We start from the raw sequence: 22,214 nt of genomic DNA, 5'->3' as shown, positions 1-22,214 counted from the left end.
ATAAAACAATATCTCTTCATAACGTGAGCTTTATTTTTGCTCGTCTTTGTCTCATTCAGTGAGTTTTATCAGTAGACATAATCCTTGTACCGTTAGATCTGTTTAGTGTTACCTTAGCGCTGCAAACTTTGTCTAATTATTCAGTTTTATTTAATTATTCCTGACATACGCTGGTCTCAGACTGTTAGGCTGCTCCTAATATTTGTCCATTTAAGGACTTGTTTGGACAGTGTTCTGTTTTCTGACACTGGGTTTTGCTGCATTTTTAGTTCTTCTTGTCAGATAGATGTGTACAATGTGTATATTACTGCAAGAGCGTTACCATGGCAACATAGAGGGAACTATGGCTGCCTCAGGTACCGCTACAAAATGACTCAAAACTGTGCAGAAAACAGGTGATTAGTTGTTTTACTGTGGTTGTTCTCAGTCTAAAAACAGAGCTCAGCTGACAAATAAGCTAACAGAGCTAAGCTAACAGAGCTATAATGTAAACTATCAGCTGACGCAGCACGTGAAGGTTGTAGAACACAGAGTTATTTAAGCAACTGTTAAAATAAGTGTCTGTGAGTTTTATTTTTTGAAGAAAACTTGATCATACCATAATACAGATGTGTGGAAACAATGAGTTTTATCCTTTATTCAGTGACTGATTCAGTCTGTTGATACATAGGGTTGGTAGAACTAAGTGTGTTCTGGTACCATACTGCCCCCTGCTGGTGAGAATTTAGAACGTCAGTACCACATAAAACCACTCGTTAACTTCCTGATAAAACGTGCAAAGTGAAATTTTTGGTTGGGAATAAAAACCTGCCATCTCCCCTATAGAGGGAATGCACATACGTCACTTCCCCCCTAAGCCACGCCCCTCTCAGTCAGACTGAGTGGCGAAAACAAACCGGCTCAACATGGCGGAGCACAGCAGTAACTACAGCCAGACCAGGAAAAATGTGGAATATAACATGAAATTAAAGACAGCTGGACTGGACATGGATCCATACAAGCTACCAAACAAGTGTTCTACCAACACTGATGTGGGACAGAAATCACCTATCCTGACATTTATATGAACCTGAGTTCAACACCAGGAAAATCCCCAGTGCAAAGGCTGAAAGCATCCAAAAGACCCAGAGTTGTGTCCATCCTGGTCCTGGTTCATTAGAGGATTCCAGCTGGTGAGTGCTTTAATTCAACATACTATTGTTTTGGAGGTTTTATGTCAGTGCAGACGTATTCTGTTGGCTGTGATTTCCGCGGTAAAGGCCCAGCAGTAGTGCTCACAGTTCACTACTGATTTACTGGAGTTGAACCCTTAGTACTGACCCAAGTGAGTGGATGATCTACTGGTACTGTGGAGATTTAAGGAGAGTTCACATCAAATACTGGATCCAACACAGATCCAACAGCTTTGTGCTAGAGTAGCCCCTTATTTGGAAAACTAGGTTAGCCTCAGTTTAAGCTAGTTTACAAATCATGTAGAACACAAGGTTCACAATCACACAACTGAAGACACAAACATTTCAGTTATTAAATATATGACAGAGAAATAAATGACAGATGCTAACATTAAGAGCTTTACTAAGAAATAACGTTAGCCAAAACCATGTGTAATTTAAGGTATGATTTTACGCAAAAATACAGCATAAATTAACGTTAGCTGACACGAATCCAGGTTTGGTTGCCTGGATTCCAGTTATTTCTACGCATTGCAGCAATCCATCTGCTTCTTCTGTCTTTGGCTTTAGGTCTCCGCTAAAATGATAGCTCCCAGTGCTTTTTAAACCTATTTGTGCGATCAATGGCACAACAGCTCTGCCCCATTTTTTAGATTGTTCTAAAGTTTTCGCACTATTCAAGCCAAAGCCGCTACTCATCTCCCTCTTTCTGCCACTCAGTGGATGTAACCGCGGTGCCTTCCGCTAGCCAGGACGTCACGTGCAGACCCTCTATTGTAGCTTCAAATTTCAGTCTCCTGTGAAAGTTGTTTACATTCCATCATAAGTGCCAACATTAAAGGAACAAATATTTTTTTGTCATATTTCAGTTTCCTGTTATATAAACAGTTTTTTGTTTCTCCGGTAAAATTTTCCAAAAGTCACATAGCAGGTTTTATCAGGAAGCCGACGCACTTTAACATCAATTCCTATTATGAAATCAAAAAAAAAAAAGCGATTGTTATAATTCCTATTTTAGATGCAGTCTGTGATCTACAAATATGGTGTTGAATGTGTGTCATGAGGAGGCTTTTCCACTCACATACGCTCTCCTGTGTCCTTAAAGTTACCGGCAAACGTTCTCATCAGCTTTAGATAAGCCGTCATTCACATGCTGCCGGTGTTTGACTTTTCCAGCTTTGCTCGTCTTTCTGTCGCTCTTCATAAATCAGATGTAACTCATAGTGGATTTAGCGGATTTAAGAGATCATACAGGAACCGCAGACGCTAAGACACGGCAAAATGAAAAAAAAAAAAAAAAAAAAAAAAAAAACACGGATCAGTTTCCAGGTGGATTTCAGACTAAAAAAGGTAAAGAACCGAGCCAGAACTGGAGCTGGAGACAATACGACGGAACAACTGACATAGTTTGACTATTTTTAGAGAAGCTGAAACCTGGAAGTTGCTTTGATTCGGCTCCAGAGGTGTGTGTGTGTGTGTGTGTGTGTGTGTGTGTGTGTGTGTGTGTGTGTGTGTGTGGTCTGAAGGCAGTGATTACAGTGACTTCAGACTGGGGCAATTTACTCTTCATAACAACCCTCGCAGACGCACACACACACACAAACACACACACAATTTAATCAACACCAATCACACTGTAGAAGATGGACCTTTTCATCCCAACACACACACACAAAAACACACACACACACACACACACACACACAGCCACTTCCTCTGTAATTGTTCTGTTTATCCGTGCTCTACTATTTCATGGCAGCAGTCTCGACATAATGCAGGCGTCACTCACAGACACACAAATACACTTTGATTAATGGTGTGTGTGTGTGTGTGTGTGTGTGTGGTTCATACGAGTACAGATGAACTTCTGCTTTACCTCCAATACAGCAGCGTCAAAAGATCTCTCAGACCTTTTGTTTTTTTTTAGAAATTACACATACTACACGTGGAAAATATGTAAAAATAGGATGTATATTTAAACTTTTCGTCCACTTGGTGGCGCTGGAAAACAAACTCTACCGTAAACTTATCCTCCTGAAACCTTTCTTCTGCATATTTTCCTACAACTCCTTAACTTCTTAACTTAAACTTCTCTTCTCATTAGGTTGTTTAGTGTCTTCTACTAAAAGCCAAAGCAAATAAAAAAAACAACACAAAAATCAGTGTGAAAACAAGATGGAGACAAGTTTTTCAAAGTTTTAGAAGAAGAAAATCTTCATTGTTCATTACATTTACTTGAGATGAACATTTGTCTCTGGTTCTAGCATATACATTAATACACAATAAACAACACAACCATATAAAGTGCATAGTACGTCCTAAAAGTATAAACTTGATTATATTTGTAGCAGAAATGGCTATGCTGCAAAAATCAAAATCAAGTGTATTTTTCTCATTTCTAGTACAAATATCTTATCACACTTAAAATAAGACATAATCACCTAAAGAGTAACTTTTCAGTAAGATATAAAAACTGATTTTTAGACAGTAAATCTGGAAAACCGTATTTTCAAGATAATTTTCACTTGTTCCATTGGCTTTTTTTTTTTTTTTTTTTTTTTGCTTAACCCTTTAATGCATGAATTATGAGAACTTTAGTCAATATTTTTTTCTTGAGGGATTTTATTCCTCTTTAGGCATGAAAAAAAACAATGCAATTGAAATTTTTTATGACCCTATTTGTCATGGAGTTACAAAAACATCCACTCAACTGGACACCATGCATTTAATTTTTGAAGCAAAGAAACCTGCATTTAAAACCCATCATCAGAAAGTGATAAACTGTGTGAAAACTATGAAATAAAAACATTTTTAATGCTGCTAATGCTCACATTTTAACATACTCTAACACTAGTTATTACTCAATTCATGGAGATGATATGCAAAAAAAACCTTTTTGTTTAAGAAAACTGTTAATTACAGTCTAATAACAATTAGCAATTAATTTACACTAAAATATGTTTGTGCAGATCAGGTTGATCCAGAACAACAAACAGTAAGTACAGTAACTATGAATTCCGTTGTTTAGGATGATGCATAAGCGTCCACTGTGTTGGCTGATATCCAACTAAAACAACTAAACCCATGAATACACAAGAGAACAGCTGGAGAAGAACTGTCCACTGGAGTGACCACTATGCATGAAAGGGTTAATTTGAGATTTTTTTTTGCTTAATTCAAGCAAAAAATCTGCCAATGATTAAGTGAAAATTATCTTACCTTTTTCAGTCGGTTTCATCGTCTAAAAAGTTTTGAAGTAATCCTAAATTTTTGGAGAACTTTAAAAAAAAAAAAAAAGAGGTCTTAGTTGGAGATTAGGTGACATTTACACAGATACATTGATAAGACAAAGAAGTAACATGTGCATGAATGTATTTTCCAGTTTCTGTTGAACTGATGGATCCACTTTCTTTTTCTTCTAAGATAAATGTTCAATGTTGTTGACAAAGGCTGACGTAGCAGTGAGAGTTGACCGCTTAAACACGACTCATAACAGCCTTTACATGCACCGTTGGATTAAGAATTGTCCTTTTATTTTCTGCTGATGGATTAAAAGTTTGTAGCTAATGTTGTTGACTTTGTAGCTCATTGAGCAGTCAGTGGAATAATAAATGTGAGCAGTGGAGGAGAAACACTAGAACGTACCCCTCCCTCATTTCAAGGCTCTTGACTTCAAACTTGAGAGTCTGCGTCTGTGGTCGGACTGGGCAGCTTCCTGGTGTTAACTGTGTGAAAGTGGTCTGGGTGTTCCTCAGTGAAACATCCCTAAATAAATAAAGGCTCGCAACGCAACCGCAAGATGAGAGATTTAGACAGTTTTTGAGTTAAAGTTTAGCTACAGCCAAGGTTCTAATAGTTTGGGATTTTTCTTTATAGTTTAGTTTTATTTAGTTTTGACTTTTTTTTTCTGTAATTCAGTTAGTTTTAATTAGTTTTTAGAGCAGGTTTGCTAGTTTTTATTAGTTTTCGTTATCTTCTAACTGCTTAGTTTTAGTTGTCTTCTCCGTTGTCGTATTCAAATAAATCCCCGACAGGACTCTGCTGCTTTCTCCCAACTTTAGTCTCTATGTTTCCAGGTAGAGTGGGGACCAGAAGACGACTGGAAAAAACAAGCGACGAGAAGTGACAGACCCTTAAATATCATATGGTGCCGCTAGCTAAAATTGCTCGAGGGAAATGAATCGATTTTATATCTATCCGACATCGACAAAGACGAAAACGAAGGGAATTTTATCCATAATTTTATACGTTTTAATTAGTTTTCTAAGCACACAAGACAGTTTCAGTTATTGTTTTTTTCTTCTATAGTTTTTATTTATTTCAGTTAACGAAAATGTTTTTACAATTCTAGTTTTCCCCATTTCGTTACTTTTCGTTAACGATAATAACCTTGGCTACAACCGATCGTTACTTTCATTATGATTAAGCCGGTCGTTATTTTCCTCAATTGATTAATTTATGGAGTCAAATAAAGGAGTTCCTGTTGATCACTGATACAAGTCTAACATGGACTTGAATTTGCCTTTACTTACAATGGTCCTTATTTTGATGGTTTATATCGTGTAAATGGTTACAGATATCAATATAGTTACTATTGATCACTGATAGGAAGTCATATATGGACTTTCATTTGGTTGTCGACAAAGTTTGTTCAGTTTTGAGAAATTTAGATTTAGAATTTTTGGCAAATTTTTTGAAATATTAAAAATGTGCCTGGAAGGCTCAAAGTCTCTGATGATTAGATTTCAGTCTTCTCCTAAATTACAGGTTGGATTCCTTTCAAATTTTATACCTAGCTTCCGTGAAACAATGTCTACAAACCTTGATCACAGTTTTAAGAAATGTAGATTTTTTTCTTAATTTTTGACACATTTTTGGATTAGCATGTGCCTTTACTTATAATGGTCCATATTTTGATGGTTTATATTGTGTAAATGGTCACAGATGTCAATATAGTTACTGTTGAGCACTGATAGGAAGTCATATATGGACTTTCATTTGGTTGTCGACAAAGTTTATTTAGTTTTGAGAAATTTAGATGTAGAATTTTTGGCAATTTTTTTGGAAATATTAAAAATGTGCCTGGAAGACTCAAAGTCACCGATGATTAGATTTCAATCTTCTCCTAAATTACTGGTTGGATTCCTTTGAAATTTTATACAGAGCTTCCTTGAAACAATGTCTACAAACCTTGATCACAGTTTTAAGAAATGTAGATCTTTTTCTTAATTTTTGACAAATTTTTGGATTAACATGTGCCTTTACTTATAATGGTCCATATTTTGATCGTTTATGACATGTAAATGGTTACAGATATCAATATAGTTCCTCTTGAGCACTGATAGGAAGTCATATATGGACTTTCATTGGTTGTCAACAAAGTTTGTATGGTTTTGAGAAATTTAGATTTAGAATTTTTGGCAATTTTTTTGGAAATATTAAAAATGTGCCTTGAAGGCTCAAACTCAAGCCACCAATGATTAGATTTCAGTCTTCTCCTAAATTACTGGTTGGATTCCTTTCAAATTTTATACCTAGCTTCCTTGAAACAATGTCTACAAACCTCGATCACAGTTTTAAGAAATGTAGATTTTTTTCTTAATTTCTGACTAATTTTTGGAGTAGCACATGCCTTTACTTATAATGGTCCATATTTTGATGGTTTATATCATGTAAATGGTTGCAGAGATCAATACAGTTACTGTTGAGCACTGATAGGAAGTCATATATGGACTTTCATTTGGCCCATGACCTTTGACCTTGAGTGACCTTGAAGGGTCAAAGTCAAAGTCACCAATGTCTTGATTTTAACAATCTTGTCCGAAACTACCAGTGAGATTTCTTTCAAATTTTTTTATGTGGCAACCTTGGGACAGTGTCTACAAAGTTTGTTCAGTTTTGAGAACATTTGATTGTATTTACTTATAATGGTCCATATTTTAATGGCTTATAACATGTAAATGGTTACAGATATTAATATAGTTCCTATTGATCACTGATAGAAGTCATATCTGGACTTTGGTTGAATTAGTTGAGTTCTCCTCCAGTGAAAGTCCCGCCCACTTCTATTGTTAGACTGATCTGCATCCAGACCACAGAACTCTAACAGAGAACCGAACCTGATAACCTCACAAATTCAACTTCAAATCCAAATCCAGTGTTTTATGTGTGGTATCGTTGTCGCTGTGGTTGTCGTCTCCTTGTCGTTTGGTCTTGTCGTAGCGGTAGTCGTACTCTATTTGCCGTGCGGTTGTGTTGTTTTGTTGTTGTGTTGTGTTTGTTGTGGGTAACTCCTCTATCATTCCATCAGCATTTACACAACAGCGCTGCCGTCCCGCGTACACTGCGTCACAACCGCACACACGACAATAACGCGTACACACAACAGTCCACCATTTGACGCAGATGTATTGTTGTATAAGTCTGACATGAGTGTGTATTTACTTTGGACTATCCTTTCCTCATGATGTGGGGAACCTCTGCAGCTCTGGGTCTTTTTCTTTGTGTGTCTGCCTCTCCCCACCCAGTCGCCCAGCCCTGCTCAAATGAGCCCTGGTGTGTATGTGTGGGCAGCCATGATGTGGTTTTTCATTCTTGACTCCAGTCCAGCGACCACAGGTTCCTCTGTGGTCTTCCCCTTTCCCCTTTATCCCTCCCTTTTCTCATCCCTCCCTCTTTGCCTCCACGCTCTCGTTTTTCCTCCAGAATGTTTCAGCTGCAGACTGAAGGAACATACCAGAGGACGTTCGCTGTTTTCCTTCAGACTCTTTAACAGTCGCATTTCATCCTCGCTCACGCCGTTTGTCCTTCCTGTCCCTCTCTCTCTCGTTTCAGCCAATGAGGAAGGAGCCGGAGGTTGTCACGGTAACCCTAAAGAAGCACAATGGCATGGGCCTCAGCATTGTGGCTGCCAAGGTAGGAAAACCCACCTGGATGTGTGTGAGCGTGTCTGTACTTAAAGGGTTAAATGTAGCTTTTCAAGAAAGTTTGTTCTCAGGAAAGTTCACTTTTAAGGCATAAGTCGTAGTTTTTTTTTTTTTCCAGCATTTTTGCAGCACAACTGTGACAGACTGGCATGTATTTGACAGGAAGTCCAAAAATAACCTGGATGTTTTTATCTTGGCTGTCGAGATGGAGTGTGTGCGTGAGTCTGAGCGACGTAGCGCTGACAGAAAAGGTTGTTTTAAATAGACTACTTTCACTGTTGAGTCTAACGGCAGCACGGAGACTAAACAGTCGCACTGTAAAGAGACGTCAACGTGAAAATGTGTGTTCAGTTTGCTGTTGTAAGGGAGGTGGCGTGTAATTTGTTTCACCGGGTCTGGGTGACCGTTTTTTCACACACTGCTGACATTTCAACAGAATCTGAGTCTAATGAGGTGCAAATTGACCAGAGGAGGAGCTCACAGGAGATAAGAATGTGTTTTTTTCTGCCATTTTTGCTGCTATTTTGCCAAAGCCATCAAGTTTTCAGACTCTACAAACGCTTTAATTCCATTTTTGGTTCTATTTAGTGGATAGACAGCTCGACTTTGCTGTTGATCAAGATGAATTCATCAGCCTAAACTCAGGGTTTTCTGACTTCTGCAGAATGTGCATTTGGGCAGAAGTCAATGTGTTAAAGAATTTTCCCTCCAAAAGTCATGTCTGTGCACAGTGGTGACATCTGGTGGACAAAAGCAGCATTCCACAAAGCAAATCAACTACACTACAAACAAAAAGTTAACCTCCTGAGACCATGGAAATGTCAGCAAACTACCAGCTTTCTTTGTTTTTTATTAAATAAGTGCCTATATTGGAAACATCATGATGCAACAGTTTTTTCAGATGTAGTTTTTAAAATTTTTATGGAATGTCCTTTGTGGTGGACAGTTTTGTTTTGTTTTTTTCTTTTTTTTTGTATAAAGTTGTGAAACTCTTGTCCAAAAATGTGGGCAGAAAACTCAAAGCTGGGTCTTACAAGGTTAAGGATATTTTTTAATTTTTGGACTATTTTTTTCACTTGGGATTCTTGCACAGCGCTTTTTACTTTTTTGTTTGTGAATTGAAACACATTTTTTAATGACCAGACATAGTTTTATTTACAAATGACAAAAAAATGACAAAAGTATCCTTAACTTTTTGTTTGTAGTGTACATAGGGAACTTTGAACTGAACTTTTTTGTTAAGTATAAAATAAAGTTTTATATGTATGGACACATTATACTACAAATTTGAACCTCTATTGTGTTGCTGACATGTTTTTGCTTCGCTGAATCCCTATTTGTGATACCTAAATTAACTCTGGGATAAATAAAGTATATATTACATGTCTGTGTATGCCGTTAAGTTTTTACGAGCATGTCTGACCTCGGTGTTTACTGAATAAGTTAGACGATACTTCTGCAGTTGGAGCTTCAACTCCAATGGGTAATTTGTCTCACAACCTGGTAAAATGTAGAACACACAGACTCAACTGTAAGATCCTCAATACATAGTTTCATAGAAAACATAAAAATAAGTCCAACCCCTCCTGTAGTACATCCACATGGGTTTAGTTAAGGCTGACGATTTAATTAATCATCATTACTGTGGAACTTATAGAGCAATAATAATTTCTCTGTTCGCCAAAACAAATAACCTCATCATGGGTTTGTTTTTCTTGCATTTTAAAAAATCATTTGGTGAGGGTTTTAGCTCTGTATGTACAATCCCACAGGTCCCAGAGCACAAAAGTAAAAAAAAAAAGACAGCGCAGTTAGACGTCCATCTTGACAACAAATTTCCTGCGGGGAAACCCTGCACTTAGAGACCAGACAGTTACGTAATTCAGTGTAAGTTCATATCAATGAGTTTCCTTCTAGATCGGCGTCCTCACTCAACATCTGTCACGTATCAGTTGTGTGTTCTGTTTTGTTTTGTTTCTTTATTTGCAGCATCTGCTTTGTATTAATGACCAGAGGCATTGTGGGTTCACAGGTGGTAGCACTGCTTCTATACTCCTGTACAGGTGTAGTGGTCCGATGTGTTTTCAGCTACTTTTTTTTTTAACCCTCTAGGTGCTGGAGGGTTTGGTTTTGTTTTTGTTTACTTTTCTTAAAATATTCAGTTTTGATATTCAGAGTTCAAAAAGCTCTATCTGGGAATTGGTTTGAGATGAAGTCATACTGTAAATGCGAAAAATATTGGGTATACATTTATATGTTTTTACTAGTTTTATCATATGTTGTATTTTTACCTGTATCTTTGTTCAGCACTTAAGGCACTTTGCATTTTTATGATGAAGTAAATAAATAAACTCGACTTCGACTCCAAGTTTTATGATGGGAATAAATGTACTCATTTAATTTGCATATTGTGATGTCACAGGGTGGCAGCCATATTGGATTGGGTAACTTTTAGTAAAATCAAACTTTGAACATAATTACATGGAAGTTCTTGTTGGGTTTTTGCTTTTTTGTCATCTTATCCTTAAAATAAATGAACTTAAACATTAGTAGAAAGTAAAATGCAGTAAGTTTTAGTATCTTTTTATCCAAATCTGTCCTCATCTATCCAAACTAAAATTAAATCAACTTTACTTGGTTACTAAACCAGTTCAGGACCAAGCCTTTAACCTGGATTTTCTTCTTCACTTTTGAGTAGAGACATGCCCTGAAATGGTGTTAGGATTGAAGGGGCACATGTTTGTCATCTATTGGTGGGAGGTGGGAACAAGATTTGGTAACTTTATCTAAAGCTATGGTCTGTTTCAGTCAGTTGTGTTACTTGTTGCAGTACTGCGACATTGGCGGTTAAAGGGTTAATTTAGTGTTTATTACGGAAAATAACATTTTCTTTGCATCTTCTGTTATCACTGTTTTACTTATTTATTCCCTTGTTTATGATTTGTGTATGGCATTTTGGCCAGCTGTAAAGTTTTTAAAGTGGTTTAGAAATAAAGATGGTATGGTGTGGTGTGGTGTGGTATGGTATGGTATGGTATGGTATGGTATGGGTGCACATCCATACTTGAGGAAGATGTTGATATAAATATGAATAGAATGAATTGGTGGGAAGTGGTAAACAGATTTGGGTACTCTACCTGGAGCTGTGGTCTGTTTCAGTCTGTTATGTTGGTTAATTGCTTAAAGCTGGGGTCTCAAACATGTGGCCCGGGGCCCAGATGTGTCCCACCAAAGGTTCCAGTCGGGCCCGTTTGGATGAATTTGCAAAGTGCAAAAATTCCACAGTCAAAGCTGTGGAACTCATTTTAGTTCAGGTTCCACATGCAGACCAAAAGTATAATAATAGCATAATAACCTACAGAAAATAATGACTCCGTATTTTCTTCTCAGTTTGACATGAAAAGAAATTACACTATGCCTATAAATAATGACAATTTAAAATGTTTGTCTTTGTTTTAGTGCAAAAAATAACATTAAATGATGATAATATTTACATTTACAAACAATCCTGTAACAATAAAATGTGAATAACCTGAACAAATATGAACAATCTGAATGTTTGAAAATCAAAAATTAAGCACAATTTTAACTATTTTCTGCCTGTTACTAAGTATTTAGTGTCGTAGATCTGATCCATAATGCACATGTATAAACGATAAGTTGAGGCAGAATATTGTTAAAATCGCACTTATTTTTCTTAAGAAATTGCAGTTTTTTCAGGTTATTCACATCTTTTTTGTTTGGATAGTTTACAAAAAAGTAAGTATTTTCATAATTTGATCTTGTTGTTTGGAGTTGACATTATTTATCAGTAATTACGCTATTATTTTACCGGTCCGGCCCATTTGAAATCAAATCGGGCTGAATGTGGCCCCTGAAAGAAAATGAGTCTGAGACCCGTGGCTTAAAGGGTTAATGAAGCAGTGGATGAAATGCTGGGCACAGTTCAGTGTTTGTGCTTAATATTAAGACCCTCTGCGTTCCTCTTAAAGTGGAGTGAGTTTCCTGCAGGAGGCGAGAACTTTCCTGTGTGGCTGCATGTGTGTGGTGAAGAGCGGGAAGGAAGGATGTACTGAGGAAACCTCCTAGCGCTGTTTATTTTCTGAGCTTTGCGGTCGCACACGGAGGAGAACAGCCAGAGAAATGGGACTGTGTGACTGAGTGGGAAGAGAACGGCAGGTAGAGGGTTTGTCAAACAGCTGCTTGAAATCGCAGCTAACTGGGTTGAGCTGTGTCCTGTTATATAATTGTATGCCTGTGTGTGTGTGTGAGTGTGTGTGTGGTATTTGCCTGGTGGAGCTGCTGCAGCGCTCCACCTCAGTCTGACCAGCCGGCGTCCCAACCGACACTTCACCTCTGGATTTCAGCCTGGATTTCAACTGTTTCTTCACAAACACGCTGCAATTAGGAACTACTGGAGGAATTCTGCTGCACTTCTAAGGAATTTACTGCTTCTTTTTAACCGCACACACCGGAATAAGCCGGCTTTTTAAAGAAAATTGTAATTACTTGTTTCCAGTTTTCAACACTTTCTGACTTTCATTTCACACAACTTTGCGAGATGACCACATTTCCATGAGTTTGTTCGCCACCCACTAAGGAATACGCAGCACTTCCCAACAGTAAACAGTGATTTTAAACACAGACCTTCTGCTGAATGGAGGACTCCCAGCCGGTTTAATTGCTCAGCTTCGGACTTGTCAGTGCTTGTAGAAGGTTGGAGCGCTCTTAGAGATAAAACCAGGAGTGTGCGTCTGTGTGTGTGTGTGTGTCCCAGTCTGGACGGAGCTGAGGAGCGACTGCAACATGTGGTTTTCTGTGGTTGGAAGGAGAGACGAGGTAAAAGCACCTGGACGTCTGTATGAGTGTATTAACCTCCTGAGACTCAGGACATGTCAGCGAAGTACCAGCTTTTTTTGTTTTTATTAAATAAGTGCTTATATTGGAAACATCATGATGCAACAGTTTTTTCAGATGTAGTTTTTAGAATTTTTATTTATTGAATGTCCTTTGTGGTGGACAGTTTTCTTTTCTTTTTTTGTGTAAAGTTGTGAAACTCTTGTCCACAATTATGGACAGAAAATCCATAGCTGGGTCTGAGGAGGTTAAAGACACTTAAGTCTGTTACTGTATTTAAGTGTTTTCATGGGTCAGTGCCATGCAGTTTAAGGGTGTGTATTTCTGTTTTCTTATTTCTTGATTGATCACATTCCTTTGCATCTTCCTCACTTCTACTGAATTTTTTTTAATCATTGCTGAGTGGAAAAACCAGTTCAGTAGCTGGTTTAATGCTGAATATATTCACCATATGGACAAAAGTATGTGGACACGTTGAATTCAGGTGTTTCTTTTCTAACAAGGGTCTGGGATACAAAACAATAACAACAAGTAAAATATAGTTTTATATTGGGATAAATATCATTGCATTTTATTGGTTAGTTTGGTGGTTAGTTGTGTGCTGATGTTAACATTACAGTGCATTTGTTCTGGCTTTGTCTGTATTTGTGTTCTTTCTGATTCTGTCGCAACTTGTGAGGACGAGTATTTGTTTTAAAGAAAATGTTAGGATGTGAAATACACTATATGGACAAAAGTATGTGGACACATTAAATTCAGGTGTTTGTTTTCTAACAGGGGTCTGGGATACAAAATAATAATGACTAATGTAAGAATATAGTTTTATATTGGGATAAATATCATTGCATTGATTAGTTTGGTTTAAATTGTTACATTTGCTTCCAAAATGTGTCAGAGTTGGTTTTTACTTCATTTCTCTCAACATTGTTTATTATTTTTATCCATGACTATGATTTTAAATGTTCTACCTCTAAATTTCTAAAATCGTTTTCGTACTCTGACTGTAAATAACTAACCATCTACTTTCTTCACATCTCACTGAGGAAGAAAAAATTGCCTTTAAATTTTAAGGAAATATTAATGTTTTTATGTCAGATCATCATGAACAGGATATCTTACAGCTGTAGACATGATCTGTCCCAGTACTTTTGTCCATATAGTTTATAAACATCAATATTTCTACCACTATATTATGACATTTTGTATCCCAGACCCGTGTTAGAAAAGAAACACCTGAATTCAACGCGTCCAAATACTTTTGTCCACATAGTGCATTATAACATGTGAGTTTTATTGGTGGATGTGGATTCTTCTCGTTCTCTTCAGTGTGATGTTCTGGTTCGTCACTTGTCTGTTTGCTTTCAGGGCCGATTTGCTAATGTTTAAGCTAAAGACACACACAGATGTTGAAAACACATTTTTGCCGTCGTGTTTGCTAAGGTTAGCCCATGTCTCTGTACATGGTCCTTAAATTAAAAATCAGACTGTTTCTCTTCACAGTCTGACATTGGCCTTCTTACTTGTGTTGTTTCAGGTTTGGTTTGGCTTCAAAATGACCAAATCAGTGAAACCCACGTGTTTGTGTGTTTCATGGTATTGTGTTCTTGTCTTCCTCTAAACGGCTTCCAGCTGGAGTCGAGGAAACCTTCAGCGCCTCCTTTTCCCTCCTCCCCTTTGGCCCGTTTCCCTCTGTGCAAACCTCAAACTAATGACCTTTAAGAGTACAGATTGACCAACGTTTAACCGTAGCCGTTCTGCATTTGAGGATTTCCCTAAAGTGATAACGCAAATAGGAAACTTCTGATTAAAAATAATGAAAAACCACAGAAGCAAAAAAAGAAAATAGGCCTGTGTCCCTGTATCTCACTGGTATATTCTATCTAGAATCAATAACTAGTTGAATGTGCGAGGTTGTCAGGTTCTGTTCTATGTTGGAGTCCTGTGGTCTGAAAGCAGGAGATCAATCTCCCAATAGAAGTGGGCGGGACTTTGACTGGAGGAGAACTCAACTAATTCAATCATTCAGTCAGGACCATTATAAATAAATGCAATCAAATTTGTTAAAACTGAACAAACTTCCAATCCAGCTTTATTTGTCAACCACTTTAAAACAACCGCTGTGGACCAAAGTACTGTACAGAAGAATAATTAAAACCAAAATAAAATAAACTTTGTAGGCATTGTCCCAAGGGAGATACATAAAACATTTGAAAACAGTAGTTTCGGACAAGATTGTTGAAATCTAGACCTTGATGACCTTGAGTTTGACCCTTCACGGTCACTCAAGGTCAAAGGTCATGAACCCAAATGAAAGTTCATAAATGACTTCCTATCAATGATCAATAGTAACTATATTGATATCTGTAACCATTTCCATTTTAGAAGCATAAAAATACGGACCATTATATGTAAAGGAAAATTTTTAATATTTTAAAAATTTGTAAAAAATTCAAAACTCAACATGTCTCAAAACTGTAAACAAACTTTGTATACATTGTCCAAATGAAGGTACGATTTTTCTTTTTTTAAATTTTCTTTTTTTTTTTTTTTTTTTTACTGAATCCAACCAATGGTTTCGGAGAAGATTGTTGAAATCTAGACATTGGTGACCTTGAGTTTAACCCTTAAAGATCAAAGGTCATGGGCCCACAAGAAAGTCCATGTATGACTTCCTATCACTGATCAATAGTAACTATATTGATAACTGTAACCATTTCTATTTTATAAGCATCAAAATATGGACCATTATACTGTATGTAAAGGATTTTTTTTTTATATTTCAAAAACTTGTAAAAAAAAAAAAATTCAAAAATCAACACTTCTCCAAACTGTGAACAAACTCTGTAAACATTGTCCCAAGGAAGCTACAATAAAAAAAAAAAAAGAACTGAATCCAACCAGTAGTTTTGGAGATGATTGTTAAAATGTAGACAGTGGTGACCTTGAGGTTGACCCTTCAAGGTCAAGGGTCATGGACCCAAATGAAAGTCCATATATGACTTCCTATCAGTGCTCAATAAATCATCAAAATATGGTCCATTATAACTAAAGGCACATTTTTAATATTTAAAAAAAATCATCAAAATATCTCAAAACTGTGAACAAACTTTGCCAGTGAACTACAAACAAAGAATCATGAAGACAAAATTTAAAGCAAAGGAATCAACTTAAGTAAGAGCAAGTGGAGGTGAAATATGGTGAAATTAAAATGAGAAAACACTCAGATTACAATGTGAATAAAAAATTAAAGTTCTTTCAGGAATTGCGTTGTATCAGATATTGCAAATGGTTCGATATATCGTGTTAAATTTGGAGAAACCGATAATATCTGGTTTAGGAAACATCTCATCTGTCTCAGAGAACTCCCCTCCAACCTCCTAAACCTGCAGCTGGCCTGTTGGGCTCCACCGTGGTTTATGAAGTCATGTTTTTCTGCGTATTTGTTTGTTCGATGAGAGAATGGTTTTCCAAGTGGAACAATAGTATGAGAGAGTTACCCCCTGTATGGGCTGGAACAATGGAAGGATGTACCGCACACGCCTTCTTTCCTGAAACCGGGAGGTGTTTACGAGGTGTGTGGAAGACAGAAGTTGGACATCATAGGTCGGATTATGACGGCTGCGGTGTACAGATGGTGGATGTCTTGTTTCCAGTGCTTCTCCTTATATGTTTTCAGAAGTTTAGGGTTTGATATGATTTCACGGAAGGTTTTTCCCTCACATTATTTTCTACCTTTATCCTATATTTATGCTACATTTGAGAAAGAATGCAGTCTGTTCATATTTATATCAACATCTTCCCCAAGTATGGCTGTGCACTTGCAAGAAAATATTTTATTTTCAGTAATAAAAGCTAAAATATTAACCCTTTCATGCATAAGTCACTACAGTGGACAGTTCTTCTCCAGCTGTTTTCTTGTATATTAATGGGTTTGTTGCTTTAGTTTCAGCCAACACAGTGAACACTTACGCACCATCTCGTACCCTGACATTCAGACCATTACTGTAACTTTGCTGTTCTTGATAAACCTGATCTGCAGTGACATGTTTTATTGTAAATCAATTGTTATTTGTTAGACAAAAAGGTTTTTTTTTTGCATATTATCTCCATGAAGTGAGTAATTACTAGCATTAGAATATGTTAAAATGTGAGAAGACATCAGATTAGCAGCATTAAAAATGGTTTTATTTCATTGTTTTCATATCACTTTCTGATATTGGGTTTTAAACATATGTTTCTTTACTTCAAAAATTAAATGCATGGATATTTTTGTAACTCTATAGAAAAAAAAAAAACTTGATCACATTTGGGTTTTTTTTATGCCTAAGGAAGAATAAAAACACTCAAGAAAAAAATCTTGACTAAGGTTCTCATAATTCATGCATGAAAGGGTTAAATTACGAAGACGACAGGAAGTCACTGAAACTAGTCGAGCAGGTAAACAAAACAACTACCCCTGTCTGATAAATGACCTACAGTAGTTATATTTGGAAGTAAGTAAGTAAGTAAAGCTTTATTTATATAGCACTTTTTAAAACAACATGTTACAAAGTGCTTCACATCAAGGAGAGAAAGATCAAATCAAATCAAAGTTTAAGCCAATTTACAGAAACCCAACAGAATCCTCCAGGAGCAAACACTTATGACTGGTGACAGTGGCGATGAAAAACTTCCCTTTAACAGCAGAAACCTGGAGCAGACCCAGACTCCTGAAGGATGGCCGTCTGCTTTGACCAAGGCAGTATGAACCTTTACCACAAACACTAAATTAACCCTTTAAGCACCAATGTCGCAATATTGCAGCAAGCAACATAACTGAACAAGCGCGTTGACCCGTGGGGATCCATGGGTTCGAGATGTGGTATTTGTGTATTCACGCATGCTGTACCGCATTTGTCCAGCAGTCACCGCCAAAGCGTTCTGCCCATAGCAATGTGATTGTAAGGCTATGGTATTCCAAAATTACTAATATCTCCCAAAATCGTGGTCCTATCAACTTGCTGTTTTCGCTAGTGTCTTCCTTGACCAAAAATACATAAATATGACAAACTGCAATAGTCAGCATTGTACGGATTTAGTGTGAATCCCCATACACACACACACACACACACACAGAGGTCACTTGGCTTTTAGTATATCGATGAAACAGACCACAACTCCAGATAGAGTTGCCAAATCTTGTTACCCCCTCCCACCAATAGATGGCAGACATGTGCCCCTTCAACCCTAACACCATTTCAGGGCATTTTTCTATTCAAAGTGAAGAAGAAAATCCAGTTTTAAAGGCGTGGTCCTGAACTGGTTTAGTAAGAAAGTAAAGTTCATCCATCCATTCATTACACTGGGTTACAAAAACATGTTTTTTGCAAGTTGTCTAGGTTTTTTCAACTGAATTAGGACCATTTTGCACCGCTAAATACAAAAATGACATCTGTTTTTCTCAATCAGGTCAGGTTTTTTGCTAATTTGATTTTGAAAAATTTGATCTTCTCACAAAATATAATAATTAATACCAAAATAAGATTGGTAAGCACACTTTATGAAACTTGTGACTTGATTCCTGTTAGGTACAATGGTGTATTCAGCGCAGATGTAGCAGAATACGTCAGGCTTATTTTTGCAAGATCTTCTAGTCGAAGCCATTTCATTCACCTGTAATATTAAAAAAAACATTAATCATAAATTGGCAAAAGTAAAATCTTCAGAACTCGTTTATTGCAAGAAATATGAAAGAATTTCGTATCATATGATGTGAAAATGCCCATAAATGTAAGCAAAAATGTTAAAAAGCCAATATGTAGCATAGTTCAGAAAGTTGACCTGATTGAGCAAAATTAATGTGATTTTTGGATTCAGCACACCAAAATGATCCTAAATCAGCTCAGAAAACTTCAACAATAAATTTGTTGTTGACCAGTGTTATCTGCTGCTTTATCTGGGGCCGGGTCATGGGGGTAACAGTCTAAGAAGGGACGCCCAGACCTCCCTCTCCCCAGACACCTCCTCCACCTCCTTGGAGAAAGTGAAGTTGATTTAGTTTTAGTTTGGCTAGACAAAGGCAGATTTGGATAAAAAGTTCCTAAAACTTACTGCATTTTACTTTCTACTAATGTTAAAATTAATTTATTTTACAAATAAGATGACAAAAAAAACAAAAACACAAAGTAAACTTCCATGTAACTATGTTCAAAGTTAAAGTTTGGTAGAAGTTACGCAATCCAATATGGCCGCCACCCTGTGACATCACCAAATGTAAATTAGATGAATAAATTTGTACCCATCATAAACTTTGGGTCATACCCAATATTTTTGTCATTTACAGTATGAATTTATCTGTAAACACTTTAAAGATGCAGCTTTTTAAAATCTTGATATCAAAATTGAATTGAGTATTTCTTTTTTTTTTTTTTTTTTTTAAAGTTAATCTAGTAGTTGGTCAGTTAAAAATCTATTTAAAAAGTGCATATTTCAGTTTGTAAGTTAAAGTAAATAAATAAATATGATTGCACATGTCATAATTTCACTGTCTGGGCCTTCAGTGCAGAGTTCAGTGTGGTTGTAACTTTTATATTTATCCTATATTTGACAAAGAACGCTGCATATTCATATTTCTATCAACATCTTCCACAAGTATAGATGTGCACCTGCAAGAAAATCAAATAAAAATGTATTTGTATTGTGTCACATCATAACTAAAGTTACCTCATGACACTTTCCATTTAGAACCAGACTCTTTAGCCAAAAAACAGTAAATTAAGTCATTGTTTGTTTTGCTGAAGTGATCCATAAAATGACTTCGACTGGGAGGAAAAACCCTGGGTTCTGATGTTCTACCAGTTCCTGCCTTTAGTCTCCAGCCTGTGCAGTCATTTCCATTTGTGTAGTTTCTGAGGTTATCCGAGGCCACTGGAACGCCACCGTGCCCTCTGAGTTTTCTGTGATGGAAAGAGGAAGCCTTTTAGAATATGTGTCTGACCTGTGGGAAGCAGAGTGTTTGCACAGATTATACTCTATTTATTTATTTTATAGTTTTGTCTCTTTGTGCACGAAGAGAAAAAAAAGCATCATAAAGTCAGACCGGTTTTGAGTCAGAGGGGCTGTGTTACACTTTTTGGTTTGTCAGCTGCAGTCGGACCTTGACTGATAATAAAGTTGCACAAGTAAAGCACAATGTAACACAGCGGACTGGACATTATTCTGCGTTTGTTACGAAATGCAACAAGTCTTGCAGCATAGTGTAACTGTTGGGTTTGCAGCCGAACACTAACGACAACCAGCACCTATTTTCTTCTTTTCTTCACCTTTTGAAAGCTGTTACATTTCCTCATTCTTTTCTTGATTTTTATTACCTCCGCCAAGGAGGTTATGTTTTTGCCAGGGTTTGTTTGTTTGTTTGTCTGTCCGTTAGTGTGCAACATAACTCAAAAAGTTATGGACAGATTTGGATGAAATTTTCAGGGTTTGTTGGAAATGGGATAAGGAAGAAATGATAAAATTTTGGTGGTGATCGGGGGTGGGGGGGCCCACGGGGGGGGCCACTGATCGTTAGTGTGCAACATAACTCAAAAAGTTATGGACAGATTTGGATGAAATTTTCAGGGTTTGTTGGAAATGGGATAAGGAAGAAATGATTAAATTTTGGTGGTGATCGGGGGTGGGGGGGCCACGGGGGGGGGCCACTGATCAGCCTTGGCGGAGGTCTGCGCTCTCCGAGTGCTTCTAGTTTGCTATTTAATGCCGTTCATGCCAATATCTCATGTAGATCTTATCGTTAAAGGTTGATTTTGTGATTTTTGTTGATTATTCATTAACTTTGCTTGTATCTTTGACACCATTTTAAAATCCAGTCCATCATAATTTGAGAAAAGTCAGTAATACTGATCCCGGATTGACTCGGGCTATGTTCACACTGCAGGCAAAAATGGCCAAAATCTGCCTTTTTTGCCCATATGTGACTCAAATCAGTTTATATTAGGCATGTAACGGTACACAAAATTTTTGGTTCGGTACGTTTTCGTTTTTCAAAGCCACGGTTTGTTTTGTTTTTTTTTCGGTTCGATACGGAAAGAAAGAAAACCCCTCAAAATGTCTATTAATGCATTTATGAATGTTTTAACATTTTTCCCCCAATTTTTGGAGAGAATAGAATATAGAAAAACAGGAATAATATAATTCTGCTGCTATAAATCAAATAGAAAATTAAATAAATTATTAATATTACTAAATGTATTTTAAACGTTAGTATTGCACTTTTCCATGAAAGGTAGTTTCAAACAAACAAGAAAAATCTAATCACAGTTCTGTCAGTTCACATTCTGCATAAAAACAACAAAAAAATTCCACATGAAGTGCAACATATATTTATACATATATATATATATATATATATATATATATATATATATATATATATATATATATATATATATATATATATATATATATATATGTTGCACTTCATGTGGAATTTTTTATTATTTATTTTTATATATATATGTGTGTATGTATATATATGTATATATATATGTGTGTGTGTATATATGTATATATATATGTGTGTGTGTGTGTGTGTATATATATATATATATATATATATATATATACATATATATATGTGTGTGTGTGTGTGTAAACAGTCTGAACAGCCCATCTCTGATTTTTTTTTTTCCTCAAATCAGAATCAGATCAGTTTCATATGTTGTAAATCGGATACATATCTGATGTTTTGCAATGCATCTTCAGTCTGAACAATTATGTCCAGGGTTCCTACACAAATATGGAAAAGTATGGAATTTGATTTTATAAATTTCCAGGTCTGGAAAAGTGTGGAAAATGGAAACAAATGTTTGGAAAAATATTCATGTTTTCCAGACTGTTACCATTGTTCTATTTTCATAAAATTATGAATATCTAAAAAAAAGAAATGAATCGATTTTGTTTTTTTTTAAAACATTTTTAACATTGGGGCAGATTGACAAGTTGAATGCCCCGCCCTCTACTCTTATCCTCCTTCAACCCATTTTAAGGCCCGCCAAGGTGTCGCCAAGTTTCACTGCTGCTTTGACGGACAGGTGACATCCACACACTGTTAGTGAGTGACATACTCAACATGCCTTGTATGATTGTTAGCAGAACTCAGAATGGGTAGATGGAAATTCTCTGACAACTGGCTCACAAATCCAAAATATAGACTGGTTGGCTGGTTGAAATTTTTTTTACCAAGACATCTAGAAATTAGGGTCAGGAAAAGTATGGAATT

At 36.5% G+C, this 22,214-nt stretch overlaps 1 protein-coding gene across 10 annotated transcripts in view; it reads left to right on the top strand.

The window, feature by feature from the left end:
• Positions 1-22,214, top strand: part of afdna (afadin, adherens junction formation factor a) — a 229,967-nt gene that overhangs the window by 135,215 nt on the left and 72,538 nt on the right. For all 10 annotated transcript variants that reach the window (XM_030128103.1, XM_030128104.1, XM_030128096.1 and 7 more), the window contains one exon: positions 8,007-8,087. In XM_030128103.1, coding sequence (XP_029983963.1) covers positions 8,007-8,087 — 81 coding nt within the window. The remainder of the gene's footprint in view (positions 1-8,006; positions 8,088-22,214) is intronic.

The sequence above is a fragment of the Sphaeramia orbicularis genome, chromosome 24 (assembly GCF_902148855.1).
Source record: "Sphaeramia orbicularis chromosome 24, fSphaOr1.1, whole genome shotgun sequence".
Taxonomy (NCBI): Eukaryota; Metazoa; Chordata; class Actinopteri; order Kurtiformes; family Apogonidae; genus Sphaeramia; species Sphaeramia orbicularis.
This window is presented reverse-complemented; position numbering and strand designations above follow the sequence as displayed.